The sequence below is a fragment of the Pinus tabuliformis genome, chromosome 2_2, assembly GCF_031772625.1.
Source record: "Pinus tabuliformis cultivar Carrire ecotype Pingquan chromosome 2_2, CPIR1, whole genome shotgun sequence".
Lineage (NCBI taxonomy): Eukaryota > Viridiplantae > Streptophyta > Pinopsida > Pinales > Pinaceae > Pinus > Pinus tabuliformis.
Genome location: NC_142300.1, coordinates 16,921,989 through 16,948,796, shown reverse-complemented (window position 1 = coordinate 16,948,796; position 26,808 = coordinate 16,921,989). Strand labels below are relative to the sequence as shown.

At 41.9% G+C, this 26,808-nt stretch overlaps 1 protein-coding gene across 1 annotated transcript in view; it reads left to right on the top strand.

The window, feature by feature from the left end:
• Positions 1–26,808, top strand: part of LOC149191319 (Cyclophilin-like peptidyl-prolyl cis-trans isomerase family protein) — a 247,911-nt gene that overhangs the window by 186,656 nt on the left and 34,447 nt on the right. The window contains exon 7 of the mRNA XM_089404169.1: positions 8,752–8,794. Coding sequence (XP_089260295.1) covers positions 8,752–8,794 — 43 coding nt within the window. The remainder of the gene's footprint in view (positions 1–8,751; positions 8,795–26,808) is intronic.

The following is a 26,808-nucleotide window of genomic DNA, read 5'->3' as shown; positions in this document are numbered from 1 at the left end:
TTCGAAGTTAGCAGACAGTGTAGTTTCTGGGCAATGCAATTCAGTGTTGGTACAACAGTTGGGGTAGCTTTCAGCGCATCAATTGCTCACCTGGGTTTTGTCATGCTTGTCCATTGAGACAAGCCCAGGTGCACCACTCTATTTTGTCATTATATTTTCCCTTGAAGAATTAATAAAATGGCTCAACAATTCTCTATTTCCAGTGTTTTCATGGGTGCTTGATGTAAATTTCGTTTTTATGATTGCTGGATTGTTTGCATGCTGTGTATATCACTTAATTTCTTGTTTAGGAATATTACAGTGGGGATTTCCTCCTATGAGAGAAGGGGACCAGCAGAACATCACATAAAGGAGGCATAGGTACTGAAGTAGAGAAAGAGAGTTGGAAATCACTCCAAACACGGAGGATAGGGGAAAAACAATTGTAACAGAAGAAGATATGGGATAGCCCAAGAGCAGGGAGGAGATGGCTTTTGACAGCCTCTTGAAGGCTCTGAATGATTTAGCAAAGGGCCAGAAAGAGATGCTGGAGGAGATAAAAATGCAGAATCGGGAGAGAACCATCCCTAGAGGATTCTTATTTGGGGAAACATCTGGAGCCTCCCAACAATTTGATCACCCTTCACCGACAGCACAACCCCCATCAGCTAGTGGGCCAACTCAAGCCACACTGCCCTCTTTCGTGCCTGTGGCACAGATCGAACCAGCAGGGGGTGAAGACCCCTCACAGATGGGAGAACACTTCAGAGAGTGGCAATCTATGGGTGCAGACTTCAAGGAAGCACTCTCTTTCAGAGATTTCTGCAAGCTCAAGCAGAATGAGAAGAGCAAGGGCTATGGAGGACAGGGCACGCAGAGCTATGAGCTGCAGAGGACCATAGGGAGGATGTACTTCCCTACATTCGATGGCATTGCCAAGTGCACTGCTCCGGCTTGGGTTGAGAAGATGGATACATATTTCCAGCTCAATTGGATGACAGAGTTGGAAGCCATCAAGATGGCCACGCTGCACATGGAGGGGGAAGCCCATGACTGGTGGTTTCATGGTTTGGCCACCTTGGGGCATGCCAATGTGGCTTCATATGTGGATTTCACCAGGAGGGTGGTGGAATGCTTTGACCAGAGGGATCTGGAGGCCCATTTCAAGGAGCTAACCCAACTGCGCTAGACAGGCAACCTAGAGCAGTACATTTCGGAGTTTCTGCGAGTTTCAGTGATGGTCCCGGACCTATCAGATGCTCGGAGGGTATATACCTTCATAGAGGGCTTACTCGAGCCCCTGCCGGATGAAGTCACGCAGACCCTCCACAATGCAAGAGGCAGTTATGTGCACCAGAGATTTGCAGGGGGCCATCCCCAAGACCAGAGCACCTTTTCTTGCACGGACCCCTTTTCCCCAGAAGGGGCATGACACTAGACCCCCACCTCAGAGAACCACCGAGGGACGGGGGCAGCTGGATGATGAGACATGGAAGGACCTCAGGAGGAGGAAGTTGTACTTCACTTTCTGGTAGTCCTGGGCACCGGGCCATCGGTGCATTGCTGACAAAGCACATTATATTAAGGTCTTTTCTGACAGTGACCAGGAGGATGAGGTGGAGCAGGAGTGTGGTATGGGAGACGTTGAGAGTCCGACAGATAGGGGACCACCACCACCACCTCCAGAGGGAGGGGCATCCTTTGCCCCATCCGGGGATTTCTTGCTTCTTTATGCGGGGTCCCCAAATTTTTGACATTGAGGATTAGAGGCACTATACAGGGACAACAAGTTTCGGTCCTAGTTGATAGTGGGGCTACCCACAACTTCATAGATGCCTAGTTGGTTCAGAGGAGGGGCCTTGCCATGACTAAGTTTGAGGGCTTTTCAGTCCTAGTACTAGGTGACCATTTCATGTAGTGCACTTGGTATGTGCCTGCTTTGACAGTAGTGATGGGGAACTACTCTATGACGGACCATTTCTTTGTGGTCGATGTGCCAGACACCAACGTGGTGATGGGTGTCCAGTGGCTGTACTCCCTTGGGCGTGTCACTACTGATTGGAAGAAACTGGAGATGGAGTTCATCGGGCCAGATGGCAAGTCAGTGGTCCTTAGAGGCATGCATTCATATCCACCCCAGACAGTCTCAGCGAATAGGATGGAGGTAGATCTGCGACATGGGGACATAGCATGGGCAGTGGAGCTGAGGGTTTCAGAGGTTGGGGGACAGGTCCAACCACCACCTCCAGACATACAGGCCCTGTTGGACAGGTATGCAGTGGTGTTTGGGGATATTATAGTAGGGCAGCCGCTAGACAGGGGATTCGAGCAGACCATTAAGCTGGAGCCAGGGGTGCAGGCGGTGATCACTATCCCTTATAGGCATCCTAAGGCCTATATGGATGAGATTGAGAGGGCCATCAAAGAGCTGTTGGCATTAGGCCATATCAGGCCTAGTTTCAGTCCTTTCGCTTCTTCAGTAGTGTTGGTGAAGAAGAAGGATGGAACCTTGCGCATGTGCATTGACTACCAGGCCCTCAACTGGAAGACATTGAAGAACTGGTACCCCATTCCCCGCATAGATGAGTTGATGGATGAGCTTAGAGGAGCCAAGTACTTCTCTAAGATAGATCTACGTTTGGGGTACCACCAAATCAAGGTGAGGGATCAAGACATCCCCAAGACAACTTTTCAGTGCCATTATGGGCACTTCGAGTTCCTGGTCATGCCATTTGGGTTGACCAACGCCCCGACTACTTTTCATTCGTGTATGAACCATGTGTTCCGGAGGCAATTGAGGAGATTTGTGCTTGTTTTCTTCGATGATATCTTGATTTACAGCAGGACTTGGGAGGAGCATCTCTAGCACTTGGAGGAGGTGCTGCGTATTTTGGAGGAGCAACAGTTTTATGCCAAACTGTCCAAGTGTGAGTTTGGCCTGACAGAGATGCTCTACTTAGGGCATATCATTGGTGCAAATGGGGTGAAGGTCCATGAGGAGAAGATACGAGCTATCCGTGATTGGCCAGTACCTAGAGATGTGACAGCATTGAGGGGCTTCTTGGGTATCTGCACTTATTACTGGAAGTTCGTCAAGGGGTTTTCGCAGTTGGAAGCACCCCTGACAGATTTGACCAAGAGAGGGGCTTTCGCATGGATTGATGGGGCACAGGCAGCTTTTGATCGCCTCAAGGAGGTGATGAGCAGTTGTCCAGTTTTAGCACTTTCGGACTTTTCCCAGCCCTTCACCATGGAGTGTGATGTATCCAGGGAGGGTGTTGGAGTAGTACTATCACAAGATGGGAACCCCATTGCTTTCAAGAGTCGAAAGCTCTTACCCCATGAGGGGTCATATTCTATATATGACAAAAAGATGCTGGCCATCATGCTTGCAATGGCCAAGTGCCGACAGTATCTGGTGGGTAATAGGTTTTGGGTGAAGGGTGATCACAACAGTCTTCGTCACTTCATGGGGCAGCAGGGCCTCAACGACAAACAACAGAGATGGGTCAGCAAGGTGCAGGCCTATGACTTTGACATAGAGTATGTGCGGGGAAAGCACAATGTGGTGGCTGATGCTCTATCACGGAGACCCACAGGCTTGTCACTCATGAGCATTTGCCATGATTGGAAGGCCTAGTTATTGGTGGAGTATTCCAAGGACAGGAGGGCCTGCGAGATTTTGGAAGGTACCCACGCAAATGAGCGCTACTAGGTGATGGATTAGGTTATCTACTACAAGGGGCGCATATTTTTGGTGCCCAACTCGTAGTTGAGGGAGAGAGTGCTCCAGGTAGCACATGACTCCGGAAAACATACACGGCAGACAGGGAGAGATTCACATGGAAGGGTCTCAAGGGGGACGTGTTGAAGCACGTACAGGAGTGTGAGGCATGTGAACAAGGGGGAGTTGATTCACCCTGTAGGGTTGTTACAACCGCTTCCCATCCTCGAGGGGAAATGGGAAAGTACCTCAATGGATTTCATCATGGGGCTCACCACAGTGCAGGGCAAGGACTACATTTATGTAGTGGTTGACCGGTTGACCAAGTATGCCCACTTTTTCGCCATCCTTACCAGATATTTGGCTGCACAGGTTGCAAAGCTGTTCTTTAGGGAGATCTTCCGATTACACAGGCTTCCCAAGAACATCGTGAGTGACAGGGATAACAAGTTCATGGGAGGCTTCTGGCAAGAGCTTTTCAGGTTGGTTGGTATTGAGCTCACTCCTAGCATGAGCTACCACCCCTAGACAGAGCGAGTTAATCAGTGGCTAGAGGGGTACTTGAGGAACTACGTGACTAGGCAACAAAGGGCTTGGATTCAGTGGCTGCATTTGGGCGAGTATTGCTACAACACCACCCACCACATGTCCATCGGTATGACTCCTTTCCATGCCTTGTATGGTTATGATGCATTATCTTTTGCTGATGTGGTTTTTGGAGACAACCCGACCCCAAAGGCCAAAGATTAGATCCAAGTGAGCCAAGACATCCTCAAGGCTGTCAAGGATAACTTAGTGACAACACAGAACCAACAAAAGGTATATGCAGATTGGCACTGGATTGAGAGACATTTCGAGGAGGGTGATTTGGTGTATGTTCAGTTACAGCCGTACAGGCAGTCCACGTTGAAGCAGAAGGGGGCCGAGAAGCTACAACCTCGCTTTTATGGGCCATACAGGGTGATGAGGCGAGTTGGGGAGGTGGCCTACGAGTTGGAGCTGCCTCCAGGGAGTAGGATTCTTAGTATATTCCATGTCTCATGCCTTAAAAAGGTAGTGGGGCAGCAAGTGACAATAACAGTAGAGTTACCCCCATTGGATGATGAGGGCCACTTGGTTTTGGAGCCTGAGGTCATTTTGGAGAGGATGGAGAGGAAGTTGAGGAGCAGGACCATCAGGGAGCTCTTGGTACACTGGAAAAACTTGCCGGATGAGGATGCCACCTGGGAGGGTGAGCACATTTTGGAGCACCCAGCTCTGAAGTTGCTTGAGGGCAAGCAACATTTGGGAGGGGAGGACTGTCATGTCCCTTCCCAAAAGCATTTGTAACAGGCTTATCTCTACACAATTTTGCCAAGGAAAAGGACCCAAGCAGTTTCGACTTAGGGACTTAGGAGAAATTTCGGCCAGATTAGTTTGCTAGTGGAAGGTGGGGGCCACCCATGTGGGAATTCGAACTAGGCAATTCAAATGGCTCGGAGGGAATTCAAAGGAGGGGCCCGCATGAAGCAAAGGAACGCCCACGAAGTCATAAGGAGAAGGAGCCTCTCACTTGGTTATTCATTCACTCTTGTATATCGAATTTTACTTGACTGTTTGCTCGAGCTGCTTAGCCGAGTCAACTGGTTGTTCAGCCATGAATCTCTCAAGCGGGAGATTCAACCTTACCTTCAGGGGACTTCAAGTGCCAGTCTAGGAAGGTAGTTCCACAACATTTCGAGGAGTTCTGGGGACTATCTATAGCATAGTCATTCAACTATCTTCAGGGAGTGCGTATTTTTGGGCCAGCAGTGAGAACACGCAGTGAGGGAAGGAGTTACCTTGGGCCAACCTTTAGCCAGAGAAGCCAAGAAATCTGAAGGACATCATTGGGCCAACATTCAGGGAGAGTTTTGGGGCAAGAGAAGGCAACAAACCAACAGTTCGAATTCCAGGCTTAGAGGACAACGTAGAGGGCCAGTTCAGTCAATTCGTGGGTCTTGAGGGGAGGAGCCACAACCCAGAATCTCAGTTGGGAAGGAAGGAGATTCAGAGAAGGGGTCATCCCAGTGATTTGGGGCATTTTCCATGAGGTTTGACAACCTCATTCCAGTAGGCCGAGTTTTGCAGTTGCAACTGAGGTTGGGCTCCTTGGGGTTCGAATTTCAGAAGTTTGAACCAGACGAAACCCTTCCTAGGTTTTTCTGGGTTTAGGCCAAGGAGCAAGGAGCTGAAATCTCATAATTTTCTGAGCACAGGAAGTAGTGATTCCAGCCCTTCGAAGTCAACATATAGTGCAATTTCTAGGAAGTTTAGTGTTGGTGCAACAGTTGGGGCAACCTTCAACTCAGCAATTGCTCACCTGGGTTTTGTCACGCTTGTCCATTGAGACAAGCCCATGTGCACCATTCTATTTTGTCATTGTATTTTCCCTTGAAGAATTAATAAAATGGCTAAACAATTCTCTATTTCCAGCGTTTTCATGGGTGCTTGATGTAAATTTCGTTTTTCTGATTGCTATATTGTTTGCATACTGTGTATATCACTTAATTTCCTGTTTAGGAACATTACAATAAGGCATATTTTCCTATGGGTACCATGCTCCTCATGGGCACATGGGTTGCTCAAAAACTTCAAAAAAGTATTTGGAACGTCATTGGAAATGGCTGATACACCTTGAAAATGCTGCTCACCATATCATACAACATTTCCAAATCTGGAAATGTCATATGGTATGGATGACAAAGTTTCCAATTAGTACCCGCTTCAACATTTTTGGGCTTTTTGGGTACTGTGGCGTGGCCAAACTAGGCATTTCCTACAACTTAGCTATATAGGCAATTGGGGTTATCTATATGTGTCATGTTGAGAAGGTAGTGTGACCTTGGCATTGATGGCTTATTCGTTACTACTTTCTCAAATAATGTCAAATGCAATTCATTGATATTCCAATAATGTGGCTTTGACCAACATGCCCATAACGTTTGTAGTTGAACATATAGTAATTCTACTCCAAAAACATGTGGCTCAAATGGCCTAATGAAGCCACTTCAAAACTCTCTCCTTCCTATTTCTAAATTTGATTGAGTAAACCATATGTTAAAAGCTTAGTTACACGGGAACCACTCCCAACATGTAGGGAACCCATTCCAGCGGTTCATGCGTTCCCGGGAGCTTTGAAATGAGAGAAAAATGTTTCGTTTTCCTGCAGAACTGCAACAGGAGTGAGGGGATGTTTTTGGCACGTGGAAGACTTTGATCGGGGAACGTGGGAGCGGTGTTTTCAGCATTCCCAACTGTGGGAACGACCACGCATTCCTTCTGTAAAATTAGATGAAGTAGTTTTTAACATCCGCATATGTGTCTTCGTGTAAACAATATATAATTGTGCTATTAAAATTGAGAATGAAGCAGCAGTGAGCTTATTAATCTGGTTTTACATAAAATTCAAGTAATAAATAATAAATAATAAACAAAAGTGCGGTGCGGGAGGGATGGAGGAGCAGAAAACAAATTTGAAGTGATATATATGCAGGGCGCACCATGTTGTGCAAGCAAAGACATGTTTGAGAAGAGTTGGCCATCTACCCGCGACTAATGAAACGATGAGTCATGATAATGGCATAACAAATGACGCCATTTGTCCATGCTGACTAAACAAATGAAATAATATTGATGCCATTTGTCCATGCTGACCAAACCACTGAGATAATGTTGGCACCGCCACAACCTTGGTGTCTCTAGGGATCTGATTCTTGTATTTTCCTTTTGCCTTGTCACACGATACTCTCTTTCGTCTTGTGTGTTCTAATTCACCACCCCACCCCAAGGATGAAGATCATGTCATTCATCATATTTGGGTTTCAAATTCAATTCCTCACCAAATAGATGATTGTAAATAATCATTTTTGCTTTACTCTATATTTGTTTCATGTATTTTTTTACCATTCGTAAATCATATCATCAATTTGTTTCTTGATTATGCATATTTATATTAAAGGCCTATTTGGTCTCTTTAACTCCAATAACCCATATTAAATTGGTTGCTTAAATTTTTATAAATTGATTTTAAAATATTTATATAATAGTAAATTGATTTTTTATTATTATTAAAATTATTTTATATCTAATATAAAATTAAAAATTTTGTTTTGTCAATCTTTCTTCTAGGAAATATTGTGTGACATATATAAAATGTCTATAACTTAATATAAGGAAGATTTGTAATTCTTTTTATGTTCAATTTGAAGTTGACATGTATCCCTTTTATAATAAAATAAAATGTTTATTAAATAAAAAAACAATGCCTACTATAATTAAAAAACAAAAATAAGTATACATATTTGGTTAGTTTTAATTAAAGGCATTATAAAACATGTTTCATTGAATCTCGAATGTTGTTCTAAACTAACTTTGAATATTGAATGAATATTATTAATATATTTAATATTATTATATTAAAAGTTAATATAAAAGTTTAAAAAATATAAGAACTTTAAATTATATATATATATATTTTTATTATATAATATTGCCGCTCCCAATCAGACATTTCCTGTAGATTTTGGGGAAACTTCTAGCCATACCGGACACCTGAACCCAAGTTCCCAATGTTCCCCGTTCCAGAAACTTGTGCAACATAGATTAAAAGAGTTGTTCCTTGTGCACAACCCTAAATTGGACTGTAAAATAAATGACATTTACCTTGGCATTGAGCTCTAAATATATGGAAGAAGCCTCTCATCTTCCTGAAACTGAACAATATTTAAATCTCCATAGGTACTTCTGCAGGTGCTTAATAGCTTATTTATGATTGTACTTTTTTCAACAATCCTACTGAGCAACCTTTATGTTCTTTGTTGGTCATTGATATATTTAACTTATTTCATTTTATCTAATGACATTGTTACTAGCCCAAGAGAGCATTGATTTTAGATTGCTTTGTCTCACCCTTAGTTTCTCTATTGTTTATTTACATGAGAAAATACAGACATAGGATTGCTCATAAATGTTGTTTTTTTGCTGGGAAAATAACTCAAATTGAGTATCATTGTTTGTATACCTTGCAGAGAAAGGCACTTTGCGGAAAAGGGAAGCTACTTCACCTGTGCGGTAAGTGGGTGCAGTCTATATTTTCTTTAATGCAAGTTCTTCATATTTGATTTTTGGTTTATCTTCTGTAAGAAATGCTCTTATTGAAATTGGAAAATACTTGAGAAACCATCCTTTATCTGGAAGCTGAGCTAGTGTCTAGGCCAGACCATGCATAAAGGAAAAATAAAGTAATAAAGAAGACATCAAAAGTTTAAATCTACCTTGATATCTAGTTAATTGCCAGTCTAAGGTAAGATACACTTTTGCTCTGCTGGTAAGTTATTGCAAAAGTTCCTTTTGTGCAGTAGCCCTTTAACTGATGTCAATGATGGATTTCTAACTGACAATGATTCTTTGGCTTTGTAGTGTTGGATGTTTGTGGTTAAATGAAATGTGTTTTCTAAATATGGTCAGTAAAATTCTTGATTTAATTCCTACTTTTGGTTATGAAAGTTACGTCGAGTACAATAATCAGTACAGAAATGATCTGTTTAAATGTATTCTGCATAATTGTATAAGAAACTGATCTGGCTCTGGTAAGGTATACTCTAGCGGGCACACTCCTATTCTTCACTTATTTATATAAAGGTCAACCCCGTATATTATTATTATCTAAGGGAGATGATATGTTCCATTGGTAGTTCAGCACAGGTTTTCCTCCCATGTATGTAGACAGACTACAGAGGGAATCATTTATCCATCATCATTTTTGATAATGAAAATTTGACATTGCCATAATTAGTTTGGTTGCCCTTTTTTGTTGCATCAGTACTCGAGTTATTTGGCTCTTGCATCTGTTGCCTTAATCTGAATAAAGGATGGTGGTCTGTTGCACACTAAGTCTTTCCCAAAGCAGAATGGCTTATTTGTGTTGAAATGTGTAGCTTGGGAGGTACTCCCACAACTCCTGGGGTACTGGGTTTGTGAGGAGTTGACCTGCACAAAAGGAGTTTTGTGGGCAATGTACCCAAGCAGTGGGCTTTGTACCGAAAGTCGTGGGGGAAAGACCCAAGGAGAAAATAATTGGTTATTCATTTGATGCATGAGGGGCACCGTTGAAGGGCAAAGGGGACCTATGGTTACAATGGAGAGGGCTAAAACAAATGGAAAGAATTTTATTTCTCAAGATAGTGGGGTTTTGTATGTAGGCTCAAGTCGGCTTGGCCTACAAGACATGATCCTTGGGGGCTAATGTTCTCCCCTAAGATCACTATAAGAGGAGATGAACTTATGCTCATTTGTCTTTAATCACAAGTGCAGTCATTCTCAAGAGAAGAGCAATCCAAGAGACTGCAGACCTCAAGGAGCTGAGGTAGAGAGGAGAAAGAAGGACAAGTTTTGTCTCGTTGTTTTCTATGTTCTGGTACAGGTCAATATGAGGGAGGCTGGTCGAGAATCTCGGTATGGCTCTGTGTTTTAGGCTGAGCTTTTGTGCATCCAAGCTGAGTTAATATCTCTGTGACATGGTCTGAATTTTTCTGTGCATCCGAACTGTAGCCAGTCTGTGTTAAGGCTGTGATATCCCCTGCTGTTCAAGAGGGTGGAGACTCCCTCAAAGTGCTGTGCATGAGGCCGAGAGGGTCTAGTGTTATGCTGAGTAGGGACTGAGCTCAATTCGAGTAGAGCGAAGGAGATAAGGGCTGACTATGTGCCAAGTTTAGGAGCTGTTATGAAGGAGAGGTGAGGGCTGAGTTCCCTGAGGTGATGCACAAGTGTCAAGGGCAGTCCGAACTGTGGTAGGATTGAGTTTATTCTTCACGGGACTGAGCTCCTTGGAGGCTGAGTAGAGATTGCAAGGAGGATATGTGGCAGGGTCTTTGAGGAGAAGGATTCCTGGATTGACTGGTGTATAAGGTCTGTCCAATGAGGTGTTTGGGCAGCGTGCTATTGAGCCCTAAATTCAGTGAGTTCAGGTCGAAATTCACCGGTGTGAGGGCAGCTTGAGAAAGCCCTAAGTACAGTGACTTAGGAGCAGCTACGTGATTGTTGGAGGGCAAGTTCGTGATAGAAGATAGATTGTGAAGAGTTGATGTGCAAGAGAATCTGAAGTTGCAAAGGACTTTGTGAGCAACAGTGGCAGAGGTGTTGGAGCAGCAAGATCTCTGCATGTATAGGTGGCAAAGGACCTGCCAGGTGTTCAAGGCAAGTGGACTGAAAGGGCTGGTGTAAGCGCTTCTTCAGAAATTAAGTCTGTCTTGTTCAAGGCTAAATTGATAGTCATACGTTATTGACTTCAAGCCCTAGTTTTCCTTGTATCAGGGCTAATTGTAAGGGCCATGATCCCTGGTACGGGAGCCCTATGTTTGTTGTATTAAAGTTGTAATATAACAAGTTTTGGAGTGTATAAATTTCTTGTGTACTTCATTGATTCACTGTTGTACATTTTCCACTGTGCAAAGTGCTTGTGTTGTGGCATTTTAGTGTGTTTATGATCGTGTTATAGACATAAACCTGATTCTGAAGTGCCAAGGAAAAATCAACATGGCATCATAGGTACTTTGGAGGGACAATTGAATCAGAGTGTGCACATTGTACAACTCAAGAGGGAGTTGGTTGCCTTGTTGAAGGACTAGCAGCATGGCGAAGTTGGTCACGAGTTTGAGGTACGAGGATAGATTGGATGGCTTGTCCAACTATAGTCCTTGGAAGGAAAGGATCAAGCTAGTCTTGTTGGTGAACAAGATTTGGGAGTTTGTCGACAAGGAGATTAAGAAACCAACAGACCCTAAGGAGTTGGAAGTATATGAGGATTTGGATGCGAAGGCTAAGTTGATCATCCTAGATGGTGTCAAAGATCACTTGATACCTCATCTAACCGGGAAGAACACTGCCCATGAGATGTGGAAAGCTCTTCAAGACTTGTTCTAGAATAAGAACGAGAACCGGTTGCTGGTATTGAGAGAGAAGTTGAAGAGAACCAAGATGTTGAATGGTGAAGGGGTGGCTCCATATCTGACGAGAGTTTCTCTAGTTCGTGATGAGCTTGCTGCCATAGGAGATAAATGTTCTAGAGTCTGAGCTAGTGAGGACCGTTTTGAAGTGATTTTTCGAGGAATGGAAGCCATTTATCAAAGGGATTGTCGATTGTGAGAAGCTGCCAGATTGGAATAGGTTATGGGATGACCTCATCCAAGAAGAACTGCGGGACAAGGACCTTCACAAGAAGAAGTCTTCTGATGATAATGTGGCCCTTGCAGGTAAGATGATCCAGATTTATGAAGGAATGAAATGAAATATAGATATAAATAGAAACATAGAGATACAACGAAAACATAACTTCAATTCATTAATAACAAAGTACTGAAAATTGTTTACATGCAGAATGGAAATAAACTAGCTCAGGTGATGGTAGCTTATCTCTGAGAAGAGATGTGGTGGCTACATGCCTTCTGAACTATGTTATAATGAGGCTCGGGTGCCTATTTATTATTGAGAAATAATGGAAAACCCTAAACATCCAAAAATCTAACCCTAGGAGATGAAGCGCCAAAAGTCTGTGCGCCATGTTAAAGTAAATTGGTATATCAACTTCCCGGGGTTGTAACTTTGGCATACAATCTCTGTTTGACGTGTACGATACCTTGTTAGAAAGATATATCCGAGGGATACAACTTTTGATTGCAAACCCCTACAAAGGCTACAAGTTTGACCGTTTAAAAAAAACGTGTTTAGGGCCTCAAAACAATTAGGTCAGGACCTGAAAAATTGCCAAAAATAGTAAACTGTGCTACAATTAAGGAAATTGAAAGAAACAATGGTGGGGGTCCAAGTGGAATAGGCGGGTGGCCAACAATATCCATGTGGATCAGCCCTCCCCCCTTAGGAAGCAATGGTCTCCATTGCGTTGAGTGCCTCCATGAGATGGGGAAACTTCTACTGAACTTGGTCCATGGCATAGTTTTCAAAACTGGCCGGTCTGAACCGGAAACCGGTCAAATCGGTCGGTTCACTAGCCCTGGCCATCAAATCGGTTGAAAAACCCGGTTTTTTGAGCGACGCACCGATTTTTTGGTCTGATCGGCCATAAACCGACCTGTTTATGAAGGAACCCACTGGTTTTCCATAAACCGGCCGGTTCCTTCATAAACCAACTAGTTTACTTCCAAGCCAGCTATGGACCCCACAAAATGCAGTTTTGTGAGTTTTGATGCCATTTTGAGGGGAATTTGGGGTTGTTTCCCTCTGAAAACAACCCCTCTAAGAAAAGCATGCCTCCCCTCTCATTTGCCTCACACATATGAACCCTAACAACACTAGCAATCGATGGTAATGTTAAATTCTTAAAGTAAAAGTGACATTTCCTTTATTTTTCATTTTCATCCTTTTACGTAAATTTTTAACATTACCATGAAATGGCTCAGGATGTTTGAGAGAGGTTTTGACCTCAATGGATTTCATATGGAGAAACTAGAATTTTAGAGTTCACTCAAAATTCAATAGACTTAATGGTTTGGGGGTTTTGCAATGTTTTCATTTGATTCTATCATGCATGAGGGTATGAGATTGGCATTTGATCAAGAGCATGAAGCCCTTTAAGAACCTTGATGTTGGTGGCATTGATTTTTGAACTTTGTTGATGTTGGTGGTATTGATTGTTGAACTCCTCTACCATGGCCTTAACAAGAATGTACCCTTCACTTAAAGGAAAATAATTGGTTAGGGATGCTAAGCTTTTTGTACCACATTATAAGGCTGAGGAGATGAACCCTTCACTCAAACCAAAATCACTAGTTAGGCATGTTAAACTTTTTCAATTTCTATCATATTATAAGGTTGGGCAATCCAAGTTTGAAGCCTTTGAGCAAGATGATATTTATGCATCTCTTGCTGATGATCCCATTTTTAGTAGCACTGAATCAATGATGAGTTTCATGAGTGATCATGTTGATCAACGATTTGTAGTTTTGATGTCAATTTCTATTGCTACTACTACCACTACTGCTAAGGTTGTGGAGGAGTTTTACGAGTCCTCAAACACTCAGCTAGATTATTTATGTAGCTCATGTTGGTGATGCCTTATCTAGTAATGGCGATGAGTTTGATCATGATGAGGAGTGATCATACTGATCACTGATATGTAGACTTGTAGTAGGCCAGTGACCCCATAGCTTATAACATTGTTTTTGGACTCTAGAGGTCGTTTAGAGCCTCATTGATTATGTATTTTGTTGCTGATATGTATTGCACTCGGTGCCAATTTGATATATTCACCTTTACCTAGTATCTATGTTGCAGGAAACATAGGGCAAGGGGGTGTTTCCATACGGAAACGAGTACGAAACGCTGAAACGTACTGCCACGTTTCACAAAACTGAAACGTGGCCAGTACGGCCTGAAACGCGTTTTAGGGCTGTACGAATCACGTTTCAGCGTTTTACTTGTGTGTTTTTTTTTTTTTTAAATTTAGTTTGTTTTCTAATTTATTTTTAGGTTATCCTAGTGACTTCTAGTTGCTTCTAGATGCCTGTCTAAAGTTATAAAAGTGAACTTTTTCCCTAGTGTTGATATGCAGTTCATGGTAATGTTAAATTCTTAAAGTAAAAGTGATATTCTCCTTTATTTTTCATTTTCATCCTTTTACTTAAATTTTTAACATTACCATGAAATGACTCAGGATGTTTGAGAGTGGTTTCGCCCTCATTGGATTTCATATGGAGAAAGTAGAATTTTAGATCTCACTCAAAATCCAGCAGACTTATTTGTTTTTCAGGATTTCAGGATTGGGGGGATTGCGATGTTTCCATTGGATTTTATCATGTACTAGGGTATGGAACTTGTATTTAATCAAGAGAACCAAGCCCTCTATGCAGGGGAGACTCCCAATACTGAAGAGCATGTAGGGTACTAGGGTAGGAAACTTGTATTTAATCAAGAGCACTAAGGTCGTTCGACTATGTAGGAGGAGACTCCCAATCAAGCACAAGACAAGAAATTAGAAATTTCTCATCGCTGATTTTGGATATTTCTATTTTCATTATGTGATCATTCATGAGTAAATGTGATGTAAATTTAGAGACTTATAGTGTATGCATTGACAATTGACAATTTTATCATAATGTAATAAATTAGAATGTATCATATATGCTTTATGATTGCACATATTTCTTAAATGTCCTTATATATATATATTCGCGTTTCCCCGTTTCCAAAATTTGGGGAGGTCGCGTTTCGTATCGCTTCCCGTTTCGGAAACTCGTACCCGTTTCCCCATTTCGTGCAACTTAGCCTAGTATATAAATGACCAAACGTTGCATATTTTATCTCTATTGGTTAGGAATCATGGTTTTAAATCCTAAAAATAGTTTTTTTCATTAAAAACTATTTATTTCATGTATTTTTTTAAAGACCGGTTCATTGAGATATGTCCAGTTTGGTTTGATAGGTGGACGGGTCCGGTCGCCGGTTCTGGTTTTTAAAACTATGCTAGAGAGTTAGTTGCAAAACCCTAGATCTTCAAAATCTATCATGTTAGGAAAAGCAAATTACATGAGCATGCAAATGGGTTCGCTGTAAAACCCTAATGATACCATTAAGTTTTAACAAACTCTTTAATCCATTTTGATCACAAGAGCTAGTCTTCACATGCGATAAACTACTTGGTGTGCTATCAACAACTTCTTGTATGTCATGGTCTCTAAGATATATATATATATATATATATATATGCGCACACCCTTTTATTATTTATCAAATGATTATTGCCACGGTCTAGTTAACTTAAAAATTATACATACCTCTACGATCTTATCTTAACTCTTCCTTGCAAAGATCCAGCCCTTCTTCAATTGTGAAGTGTCAACTTTCTTCAACAAATGTGCCTCAACTCTTTCAACCTCAGAAAATATCAGTGACTTGCTTGCTTTGTGTAGATTCTTTTCAAAGAGGTCAGCTTCAAGGTGTCATTCATCCTTCTTTCAAATGTAAATCTTCAATGGCATAGTTGCTACTCATACTTGCGTCATAGAAATGAGCTTCATATGTCTTCTCATAGTTGTTTTATAAGGAGATACAATACTGCCTTTTGATAATTAGATTCATAGAGCTTACAAAGATAGGCCTTGTCATGTTGGATCTTTGAACTAGGCTTTTTGGACATAGATAATTTGACTCCGTTTCTCGGCTTCTAATAATTATTTCGGTTTCTTCTTAGTCCTTTGATGATCCATATGATTCTTTCACTTCAGATCACAACACACTTCTGTCCTTCGTTCCATCAAATATATAATTATAGTGCCATAGAGATGATATACAACCTTGACTACGGGGGAGCACCACCCCCCCCCCCCCCCCCACTGGAATCCGCTACCGAAGCATGCTCCGAGCGGGAGCGACCCAGGAGCACATTCCTGCAAAAACAAATAAAAATCGTTTGCTAGCTTTCTTTGCATTTTTTTTTTCTTGTAGAGACGTTCCAAACGCAATTTTTTTCAAAGAAACAAAAAAATTTGAGTGGGGCGGCCTAATAATCAAGCCTATGGCCCTAGTATTGATATGCAATTCTTGGTAATGTCTAAGAAGTAAAAGTGACATTCTCCTTTATCTTTCATATTCATCCTTTTACTTAAATTTTTAACATTACTATGAAATGACTCAGAATGTTTGAGAGTGGTTCCGACCTCATTAGATTTCATATGGAGAAAGTAGAATTTTAGATCTCACTCAAGATCCAACAGACCTATCAACTTTTTAGGATTGGGGGCATTGCAATGTTTCCATTGGATTTTGTTATGTACTGGGTATGGAACTCGAATATAAAGGGCACCGATCCCTCTATGTACCTTGACGTTAGTGACATTGGTTGTTGAACTCCTCTATCATGACCCTACTATAAATGTACCCATCACTCAAACAAACTCTTCACTTGACATACTAAGTTTTTTCAGTCTTATGTTAATGCTTAGAGGGTGATATTAATGACAAAGATCCCAAGATAGGCAATGATTTTGATGATATGTAGGTATTTGTTGTATAATGTGTTGTTGCCCTTCATTATTTCTTGTTGTAGGGGTGCTAAAGGGTTGTATTCAAGACTTTTGTCTTAAAAAGTAATCAAATTGGTGATGAGGTCAACTTTAGGCCCTAGTGCCGTAATAAGGAGCTCTAATACTCGAGCCCTCATCCATGGAATACTCCACCAAGTGAGCGCAGGGGGGTAAAGAGCGAAATCAGCACAGGCGCGCCTTTTTGGTTAAGGTCGAGCATATAGCATGGCGGATCGTCGTCCATCTTCGCCCAACTGGCCCCCGGAAACCTTTCGGGGGGGTTAACTTGTGTGCACGATAGACTGGCGCTGCCCCCCGGAGTGGAATAGTCAAATGACCGGGCCCGCCAATCCAACATCCCAAATTAATTCTGGGGGTTAACCGCAGGATCTTGCTTCCCATTCTTCCACTCGGCGGAGGAAGGTGGGTACCACCCGCCACGTCACAATTCCGCTAGCACTAGTTTTCAAGCAAGCGATGAAAGTAAAGGTAGAATGGTAACTTCCTCATGCCCGGCTCCCGTCCACCTGTCACCTACATCGCCCAATCGTCGTCCGCCACGTGCCCCCCCTGCATGATGTCATCTAATGTTAGACGACCATTGCCCCTCTCCGCCTATAAAAATCCTTCCCGCTCCAAATTTTCAAACTTGTTTTTCTTTCCCAGTGCAAACTCCCCTTGTCGTTCGTCTGTTCTGCAATGCCGTTCAATCACCAAGCTGGTCCAAAACTCCCCTCCGACGTCGTTTTAGCTGTTGCCAAGCCAATCAAGTACCTTGTCGATCCCCTCCACCTGCGAATTGTTTTGATAATAGTTTAAAATGAAGAAAGTGGCCCCCAAGACCCCCCAAAGCCCGGGAAGCCAAACTCTCCTCTAATGTTGAACTGCTCATGGACAATGAGGCACAAATTTCAGACCCCCTTTGTTCTTACCACCTGTCGGACCTTTGGTTCGACATGTATGGCCACCACGTCAGAGGAGAGGACCCACTCCGTGTAGTTGATTCAGGGCTATATTATCAGATCGCCCCTTCTGTGCATCATTTCCCTGAGTTCATTTCTTGGTTAACTGCTGCTTACATAGAAGAAAATAATTGTTTTGTTTCTCCCATTGGAGCCAAAATCCTAGAGGTGACCCCAGAGTTGATCCAAAAAGCTCTAATTTACCCAAGCTCCCCTGAACCCTAGCAATTCACAGAAACCACTATGGTTTATAATTATACTACCCTTCCAGCTGCTGAACAACAATCCTTTCTACAAATGGTCTTAGCCCTTGGCTTGCAGTCCTTGCCCATTGCTGATAGTTTCCCAATAACTATCTTTTCTGAATCTGTGCAGCCTATTCTGTCTATAGTTGCTCATATTTTTGGGGATGACAATGCCAATATGGCTAACAAAACATCCCTAGGGTTTCTTAGGGAGATGATGCAGATAGGCCATCTGTTTGACATACCTTCTTACTTGGCCGAGTCCATTAAATTCCAATTATGCGATTTTCCTACCACCTCATACTTTAGATTATTCCTTGTTGTTCTGTCTGTTTGTGTTCACCCATGTGGATGAGTTTGAGACTTGAGTGCCTAGGTCTCAGTCTGATGGGCCCAAACAAATAGAGGAAGTTCGTTTTTCACTGGGACGCTGCTGTTAGGAGGAGACCAGATAATGATGGCTATTCATAGTTCATATCCTCCTACATGGCCATTGCTTATAAAATTATTCATAATGTTTCCCATCCAAGAATCCTCGCTCAGCAAAAAGCAATCCTTCAATTGAGCAAGGACACTAGGGTGGGAAACTAGTATCTGTTTGAGGATTACACAGAGATGCGGGTCTATGGATGTGAGCTTCCTCCTTACTGCTTGCTTGTATTCATACCTATGAGGATATTCGCCCTCAAGCTCATTAGACAAAGTCTTAATGTGGACCTGGTCCACTTTGTCCGTGCCAGAAAGTGACATATGTTTAGGTTGGGTAAGCCTATAGGGCCTTTTATTGTTAACTCCAGACATTTCTTCTTGGTCGCTGAGGAATTACTGAAACAAATGAATTTTGATATGGGAGATGTTTGGCATTATGATCCTCATGGGGTCATTGCAAAGAAAAGGGAAAACATAAAGGCTTCAACTTATGAGCACGAATATATACCTGACCTTGAATGGAAGGCTAACCTTGATTCATGGCCTATTAACACAAAGATGGAGATCGAGACTCCAACAACAAAGGACAAGGCGCAGAAAAGGACAGTTGATGAGATAGGGGATGTGGAAATGGAAGATGTACACACCTGCAAAAATCCCAAGATCCAAAAGATAGAAGAAGAAGAAGTCGAGACTAGGTTGGTGGAGATAGAACCAGAACAACCAGGCTTCTAGGTTACTTTGGAAGACCCATTGTAGCTGCTGCTTCATCATCCTCAGAGGTAGCCATTTTGAGTTCAATAGGAAGTACAACTACAACTGAGCCTAGTTGGCCTACTGGAAAGGCCATTGAAGAAAGAAACAAGAAAATAAGGGAGGAGATGCAACAAAAAATGGCATCCCATTCAGTACCATACCAAACCAGACTTCTGGCTGCTATGGACTTGGAGAGAAATCAAATGAAATTCTCCTTGCATCACTCGCTAGCACAATCACTACCATCAGGCTCCCAGTTCAAGGCCCTAGATGTTTCTTTAGACTTGGCAAGTGTCCCTCTACCTAATAAGATCAACTTCCACAGGCAAGTGGGAGAGATGTTGTACAATGAGCTTAATCGAAATGCAATGACCATAAGCAAGGATGAGAAGCTGCTGGAGAAGGTCGCAACAAGATTAAAGCAGGAAAGAGCTAACTCCAGAGCTCTACATATGCAAAATGAGAACTTCAAGGAGTTGATTGTGAAATTGGGGGTGAATCCAGAGGATAAAGCTGCATTTGAGGCCCTTCAAAGCTCACAAGCAGAGGTTCAGGAGTTGAGACACAAGCTGAAGATGCCAGCCAGCGAGCATGTGCAATCCAAGGAACTTGCATAGGTGGAGGAAGAGAAAGAGATCCTAGCAAAAGAGTTGATAGACATAAACAATGAGGTGGTGGCTCTTAAGCAACAGGTGGCAGAACTTCAGCTGAGAATAGACACTCACATTTGTGCAGTGTTGGTGCCTGAGAACCCTCAGAACAACTTACAAAGGCCCTCGCCGAAAATCTCAGCCCAATGAGCTCTTTCACAAAAAGAAAAACAGCTTGAGACAACCAAGGCTAATGCAGATCTGATTAGCAAGAACCTACAGGTAGCCAATCAGGAGATTTTTGAGCTCAAAGGCAAACTGAAAGGAAATATGTCCCTCCTGCAAGCTAAGCAACTGGTCTGGGATGAAATAATAACATAGATGAAAAACAACTGGGAGCACATAACTCTGATGGATGAGCAGAAGATTGTGATCAAGGACTATGAGTTCTTCATCCTAGCTGCCAAGGAAGAAGGTGAAAAGAATTCCCAGATTGCCAAGAAATTCATCCAGTTTGTAAATGAGAAGCCACTCAGTGAGTTGAGGGCTATAGATGTGGTGGATAGAGTGTCTGCTATCATGGAGATCTCCAAAGTAGTTCAGAAGGAGGAGGCCAGAGCCAAAGCTGAAGAATGCCTAGACATGGTGCTGAAGGATGTGGCTACCTTCAACTTTGAGTTTGAGGAGAGAGTCAGAGCAGGGTTGCCTAACTATTGGGATTTTGTGGGAGTACTGATCCCGTGGGAACAATATAGTCAGATGTTAGTTGAGGCCAAGAGCAAGGTGGATTCATCTCATGAGAAGACTGCCACCCTTAAAGGTAAAACTGTGGTTAATTATCTAAGAAGGGATTTTTAGCTGTTAGGATCGGTGAAGACCTTGTTCTGCCCTAGGTTGAACTATACAGGGCTCACAAATCTCAAGATTTCATATCAACGATTCTTTCACGCTCCTCTACCAGCTCTAACGCTGTGGCAAAGATGCGAACAATTCATCAATCCTCCAGTGCTCTAGATCATCGACCCAATGATGTTGCCTCCTGAACCTGTCTATCATGATTAAAGATACTGTTGATTGTGTCGATCATGACACTTTGATATTTTATGTTTTATGTAAATATTCTGTTTTTAGAGACTCAATGCCAGTTAGTTAGGATCCGGCTAGTACAACTGTGCCACTAAAGCACGCTGATATTTTTGTTATGATGATTCACTGCCAAATCAAGAAAGAATATTTGTAATGGGTTCTCTACCTTAGGCCCTATAAAAACAGTTTATGATACAAAACCAAGGGTTCAAAATTTTGTTTTCAAGAGGGAAGCTCTGCAAATTGTCAATGAAATGTATGCCCTGTTGAAGATTAATGAAAGTTTTTGGCGATTCCGGCTCATATGAATGTGTAGTATGTATTCTCTCTTGTGTTTGTTCCATATACCCTCACTCTTCTTCTCAGATTACATGTAATAGCGACTACGAGATATGTTTCAATGAATTCATGGATTCATCTATGTCTAATGCTGAGCTAAGATGCCTATAACTGATATGAATTATTATCCTTGAAAATTCGCTCTATGTATCTTAGCACATCATTTAAATGTTTTTCTCATCCACTTCATGTTGAACTTCGATGCATTGGATTCTTAGTTTAAGCCTTGTGCGTTGTTTTTCTTTTCTTCTTGATTCTTCTCTCCAATATACTACAAATGACTGATAAAACTGCATACTCATGTAATGTTGGCTGCTGGAGTTAGACATTAATGCTTCTATGAGTATTACTTTGCATCCAGATTTGTATTTCTCCTCTTAAGGAAAGTTCTGAATCAATTTCATCTTAAATGTGTTAAATATTGAGTGTAAGAGAAAATCTCAGCAAATCCTACAAGCACTCATCAAGATGTCCCAAGCATTGGTCTCTCTTCAACCCAGGGGATGTCTCTAGGAGCTACAATATCTTTTGGTGCCATTGTTGGGGATGAATCAGAATATTTTCCCTGGGTACGACATTTGTACACCCTTTGGTAAGGTGAGCAGAAAGGGGTGTGGGTTGAAGATCTCTCACCTTGGAAACTCCACTGTTTGAATCTCATTTTGAGCATCCTGGCTTTCAAAAGGCCACACACTCGCTCTGATACTTCACAACAGAGAACTCCTCCTGTGTTTGACCCTGAAAAGATAATATCTAGGAGAGTCTGGAAAGAAAGAACTCCTGTCACTCCAGTTCCTGTGACCTCTTTTCCAGAAGTATCATCCTCTAGCTCTCAAAAGGCTGTGATAAATTACTCTGAGTCTTCCTCCAAAGTTTTGGAATATCCTGAGGAATGTTGTGCACTGTTTGGCTCATTTTCCTCAAGAGTCAAAATTGAAGAAGCTTCTGTCAGCTCACCTCCCTTCACATTTCATACCTTCCCAGAACTTGAAGAAGTCAAAGATATTCCCATAAACAGTCCAACACAAAGCATCAATAATTTTCTAGCTCAACTTCAATTATCTGCAACTCATACAACTCCTCAACAAGGCCCTATCATAAACCTCCTACCACCTCCCTTGCAAAACATGGTTGTCCCTGGTTTCCTCCTAAATAAATATGCTCCACTGGACTTGCCACAACCCCTAAATGGTATGCCACAAGATTATCTTAAGCTCTTGCCAAGATTCACTGGAGAAGATGATATCTCAACTCAAAGACATATAGAAACCTTTTGTGCATTTGCAGAAAATCTGAATGTAGAACACTTGGATGTGGTGTTAAGACTCTTTGTCTAGTCCCTAGATGGGGAGGCCAGGAAATGGTTCAAAGCCCTCCCAAATGCTTCAATCACTACCTGGGAGGAGATGGATAATTCTTTTATGTAGAAATGGGGAGAGAAAAGGGACCATGGGTACATCCTCACTGAATTCAATGCAATGAAGAAAAAACATAATGAAGATGTTTCAGAATTCATAAAAAGGTTTAACAAATTATACAATAGTCTTCCAGCTAAAATTAAACCTCCACAGGCTGCTGCCAAAGTGGTTTTTGTTGGGGCTTTTGAACTTGAATTTGGGTTCACTCTTAGAGAAAGAAAGTCCCGTACCTTGGACCAGATTCAAATAGATGCTTTAGAAGTTGAAGCAAATTTCACCTCCACCAGGAAATGGAAAGGGAAAACTGAGTATGGTGATAGGAGGAGGGGAAAAGAGGAAGCCAACTCTTCGAGCCATGGGAAGGAAACCCAAGAAAAAAAGCTTGAGGAGATGAATAAGCTGATAAGAAATTTGTCTAACAAGCTTGTAAAACTGGAGTTGGAAAACAAAAACCCTCCTCGACAGAGTCAACCATCTCCAAACCGAAATTTCAACCCTCAATATAGAAGACCACCCTTGTAGCTCTTGCAAAGGGAGAGAAAGGAACAACAAGATCATATTCAACCACCTTTGTATTTGGAAGATGATCCAGAGGAACATGTTGAAGAAACCATAGAGGTTCAAGAAAACCAGTTCTCTTCTCTTTCTGATGAGGAACATGAAATAGAAGCACACGAGGAAGAAGGGGATGACTTGGATGCCCCACTGGATGATGGTGAGATTGACAACTATTGTAGGCAATTTGCTGACTTCATGCAGGCCCAGTTACACATAAAATATGACCTCAGGTCTTCTAGGAAAAGGTCTAGAATGCAAGATCAAAATGAAGAGCCTCCCCACTCAAATCCCCCTAAGTCAATAGAGAAAGGAAAGAAACTTCTTGACCCAGTCCCACCAAGCAAGGAGTCCTCAGATCTTGTTTCTCATAAGCCTGAAGTCCCCAAAATAGAGCAATTGTCTCCCCAAACCAAGCTAGTCTGCAGTAAGGAGAAGGAACCTGTTGAAGTTGCAACAACTGATAGGAACCCCTCTGCCTTTAATCTTCAAAAAGAGTTGGAGAAGGTCAAGATCTCTGTTCCCTTAACTGAATTGTTAAAACAACCTAATTATAAAGCTCAAGTATCTCAGTTCATGTGTCCGCCTACCATAGCTCCTATGCAAGATAGCTTGAACCTCCAAGAAGAAAGACCCATGGTTGTATTTGGACCTCATGTTGAGGAGAAAGACTCTTCCACTGCCCCTTTCTATGTTACCTTGGTAATTCATGAGCTCCTACTGCATAACTATATGCTTGACTCAGGAGCTTCTCATAATCTGATGCCCTTGTCTGTCATGGAGCAGTTGGGGCTGCAAATAACAAAACCATATAAAGACCTGTACTCCTTTGATTCTAAGAGAGTAAAATGCCTAGGGATGATTAAAGACATGGTGGTCAATTTGGCTCAGATCCCTATAAAAAGTGTTGTAATGGATATTGTAGTTGTTGACATCCCTACAAGGTTTGGTATGCTTTTGTCCAGGTCATGGGGATCGAAAATTGGGGGATCTATCAAACTGGATTTGACATATGCCACCATTCCTGTGTTTGGTGGAGAGGAACGCTGACTGTATAGAGAATCGATATTTGTAAAGACAGTTACAAGGGCTGATTGTTCAAATAATGGTCCGGTGTACGGTAAAGAGAAGGATTTCTCTTGTTTGCTATTGGAGGAAAATGATCAAATCATGGATGAAACACAGGTGGAATGTCCTGTCCAGCTAAATAAATAAACACTAGATTGTAATAAAGTATGGAATTTATACATAGATGGTGCTTATTCCAGGGAAGGAATTGGGGTAGGTGCGCTGTTGGTGTCTCCAGAAGGTAGCCTGATTCCTCTCTTTTTCAAGCTAGAGTTTGAAGCCACTAACAATGTTACTGAATATGGAGCTTTGTTGTTAGGGCTGCAAGCTGCTAGAAATCTCAACGTTGGGTGCTTGGCAGTGTTTGGAGACTCAGAGCTGGTGGTCAAGCAAACCAGAAATCAATGGCAAACTAAACATCCAAGATTGAAGGCTTACCAAAATGAGGTATGAGATCTGATTAAATTTTTTTTCTTAGCCTTTAATATCCAATTTTTGCCTAGAGATAGAAATTGGATGGTTGACTCCTTGGCTGTAGCTGCTAGTAACTTCAAGCCTCCTCAAAACCCCTTGCTCAGATACGAAGTTGAGGTCAGGTACAGACCTTCAATACCAAACAATGTCAAGTATTGGTAGGTGTTTGAAGATGAGGAACAAATCAAACGCTTCATGGAGGTTATTGGAGAGTTTTCAAACTCAGTGATTGACCAGGAGGATGAGAAAGTAATAGATGAACAACAAGTCAGTTGGGGAGAAACTATTGTTGGACACAAGATTTTACAACTGAAGGGTAACACCATCCCCAGGGGTTTGGTCCCATTGGAAAGATTGTTTAACTCAAATGATGTGGCTGCCAAGCCAACTGAGCAAGAGCTTGAAGAACAGGTGGAAGACTGTAACATTGGTACAAAACAAGACCCCAGGGTAATAAAGTTGGCTAAAGGAGTTCCTAAAGAATACAAGCAAAGGTATCTGGATCTTTTTAAGCAGTATATGGATGTGTTTGCTTGGTCATATGATGACTTGAAAACATTTGACACTACTATCATTCAACACAAAATTCCTTTGAAGAGTGGGGTGAAACCATATAAACAAAAGCTCAGGCAAATTAACCCTCTGTTACTTCCATCAATTGAGAAAGAGGTGAGGAAGTTGCTCCAGGCCAAAATTATTGTACCTTTGAGGTATTCAGATTGGGTAGCAAATTTAGTCCCTGTCAGGAAGAAGAATGGAGAAATAAGGTTATGTGTTGACTTCAGGAATCTAAACAAGGCCTCACTAAAAGATAATTACCCTTTGCCTAAGATGGACTACATTTTGTAGAAGGTGGTAGGGTCTGCTCGGATGTCCATGATGGATGGCTTCTCTGGATACAACCAAGTTGCTATGCACCCAGAAGATCAGAAGAAAACCGCTTTCACTACACCCTGGGGAACGTTTATGTATGCCAGAATGCCCTTTGGCCTCATAAACATAGGAGCCACTTTTCAGAGAGCTATGGATATAGAATTTGTTGGAGAACATGACAAATTTGTAGTAATTTACCTGGATGACATCACTGTTTTCTCAAAAACAGATGAAGAGCACATGAAACACTTGCAACTCACTTTTGAGAAATGCAGAAGGTATGGTTTGTCTTTAAACCCCAAGAAATCTCAGTTTGCTCTAAGTGAAGGAAAACTACTGGGCCACATTGTGGCAAAGGAGGGAGTAAATATTGATCCCAAAAGGGTGGAAGCCATCAATAACATTCCATTACCAAGAAATAAGAAATAAATCTAGGTCTTCTTGGGCAGAATCAACTTTTTAAGAAGGTTTATACCCAATTATGCTGAAATAGTCAAAGAAATCACAGAGATGTTGAGGGATAGGGAGGTAAAGTGGACAGTAGAAGCTTGGGAATCATTCTCCAAAATCAAAAAGGCTTTTGCAGAGGCCCCAATACTAGTTAGCCCGGATGATCAAAAATCGTTTTTCATGTTTTCTTTTGCTTCTTCCCACACGATGGCTGCTGTATTGTTCCAAAAAAATGATGAAGGACATGAGCAACCAATCACATTCTTCAACCAAGTGTTACGAGATGCTGAGCTAAAATACAATATCTTGGAGAAACATGCCTATGCCTTAGTCAAAGTCCTGAAAGCTTTCAGAATCTATGTCCTACAATTAAATATAGCAATCTATGTTTCTACAGATGTTGTGAAAGACATCCTTGTGCAAGGTGATAGTGAGGGAAAAAGAGGCAAGTGGATTGCTAAAATACAAGAATATGACATGGATATCAAACCCACCAAGTTGATCAAAGGGCAGGAGCTAGTTAAAATTCCGTCTGATGCAAATTGCCAAGATCTGGGCATAAACTTACTAGCATGAAAGGATGGAGAAATTGGAAAAGTAGAGGAACAACAAAGAATTGAGACCTTAACTCAGAAAATCCAGATGAAATACATTGTGTCCCACTGGTATAAACATATTGTTCATTATTTACTTTTTCTAAGGGGTCCAATCAATTTTGATAAAGTTAAATACAGGGCTTTGAGGCTACAAGCCCAGAAATTTGTGATCTTAAATGGCCAACTATATTGGAAAGACCCAGTGGGGA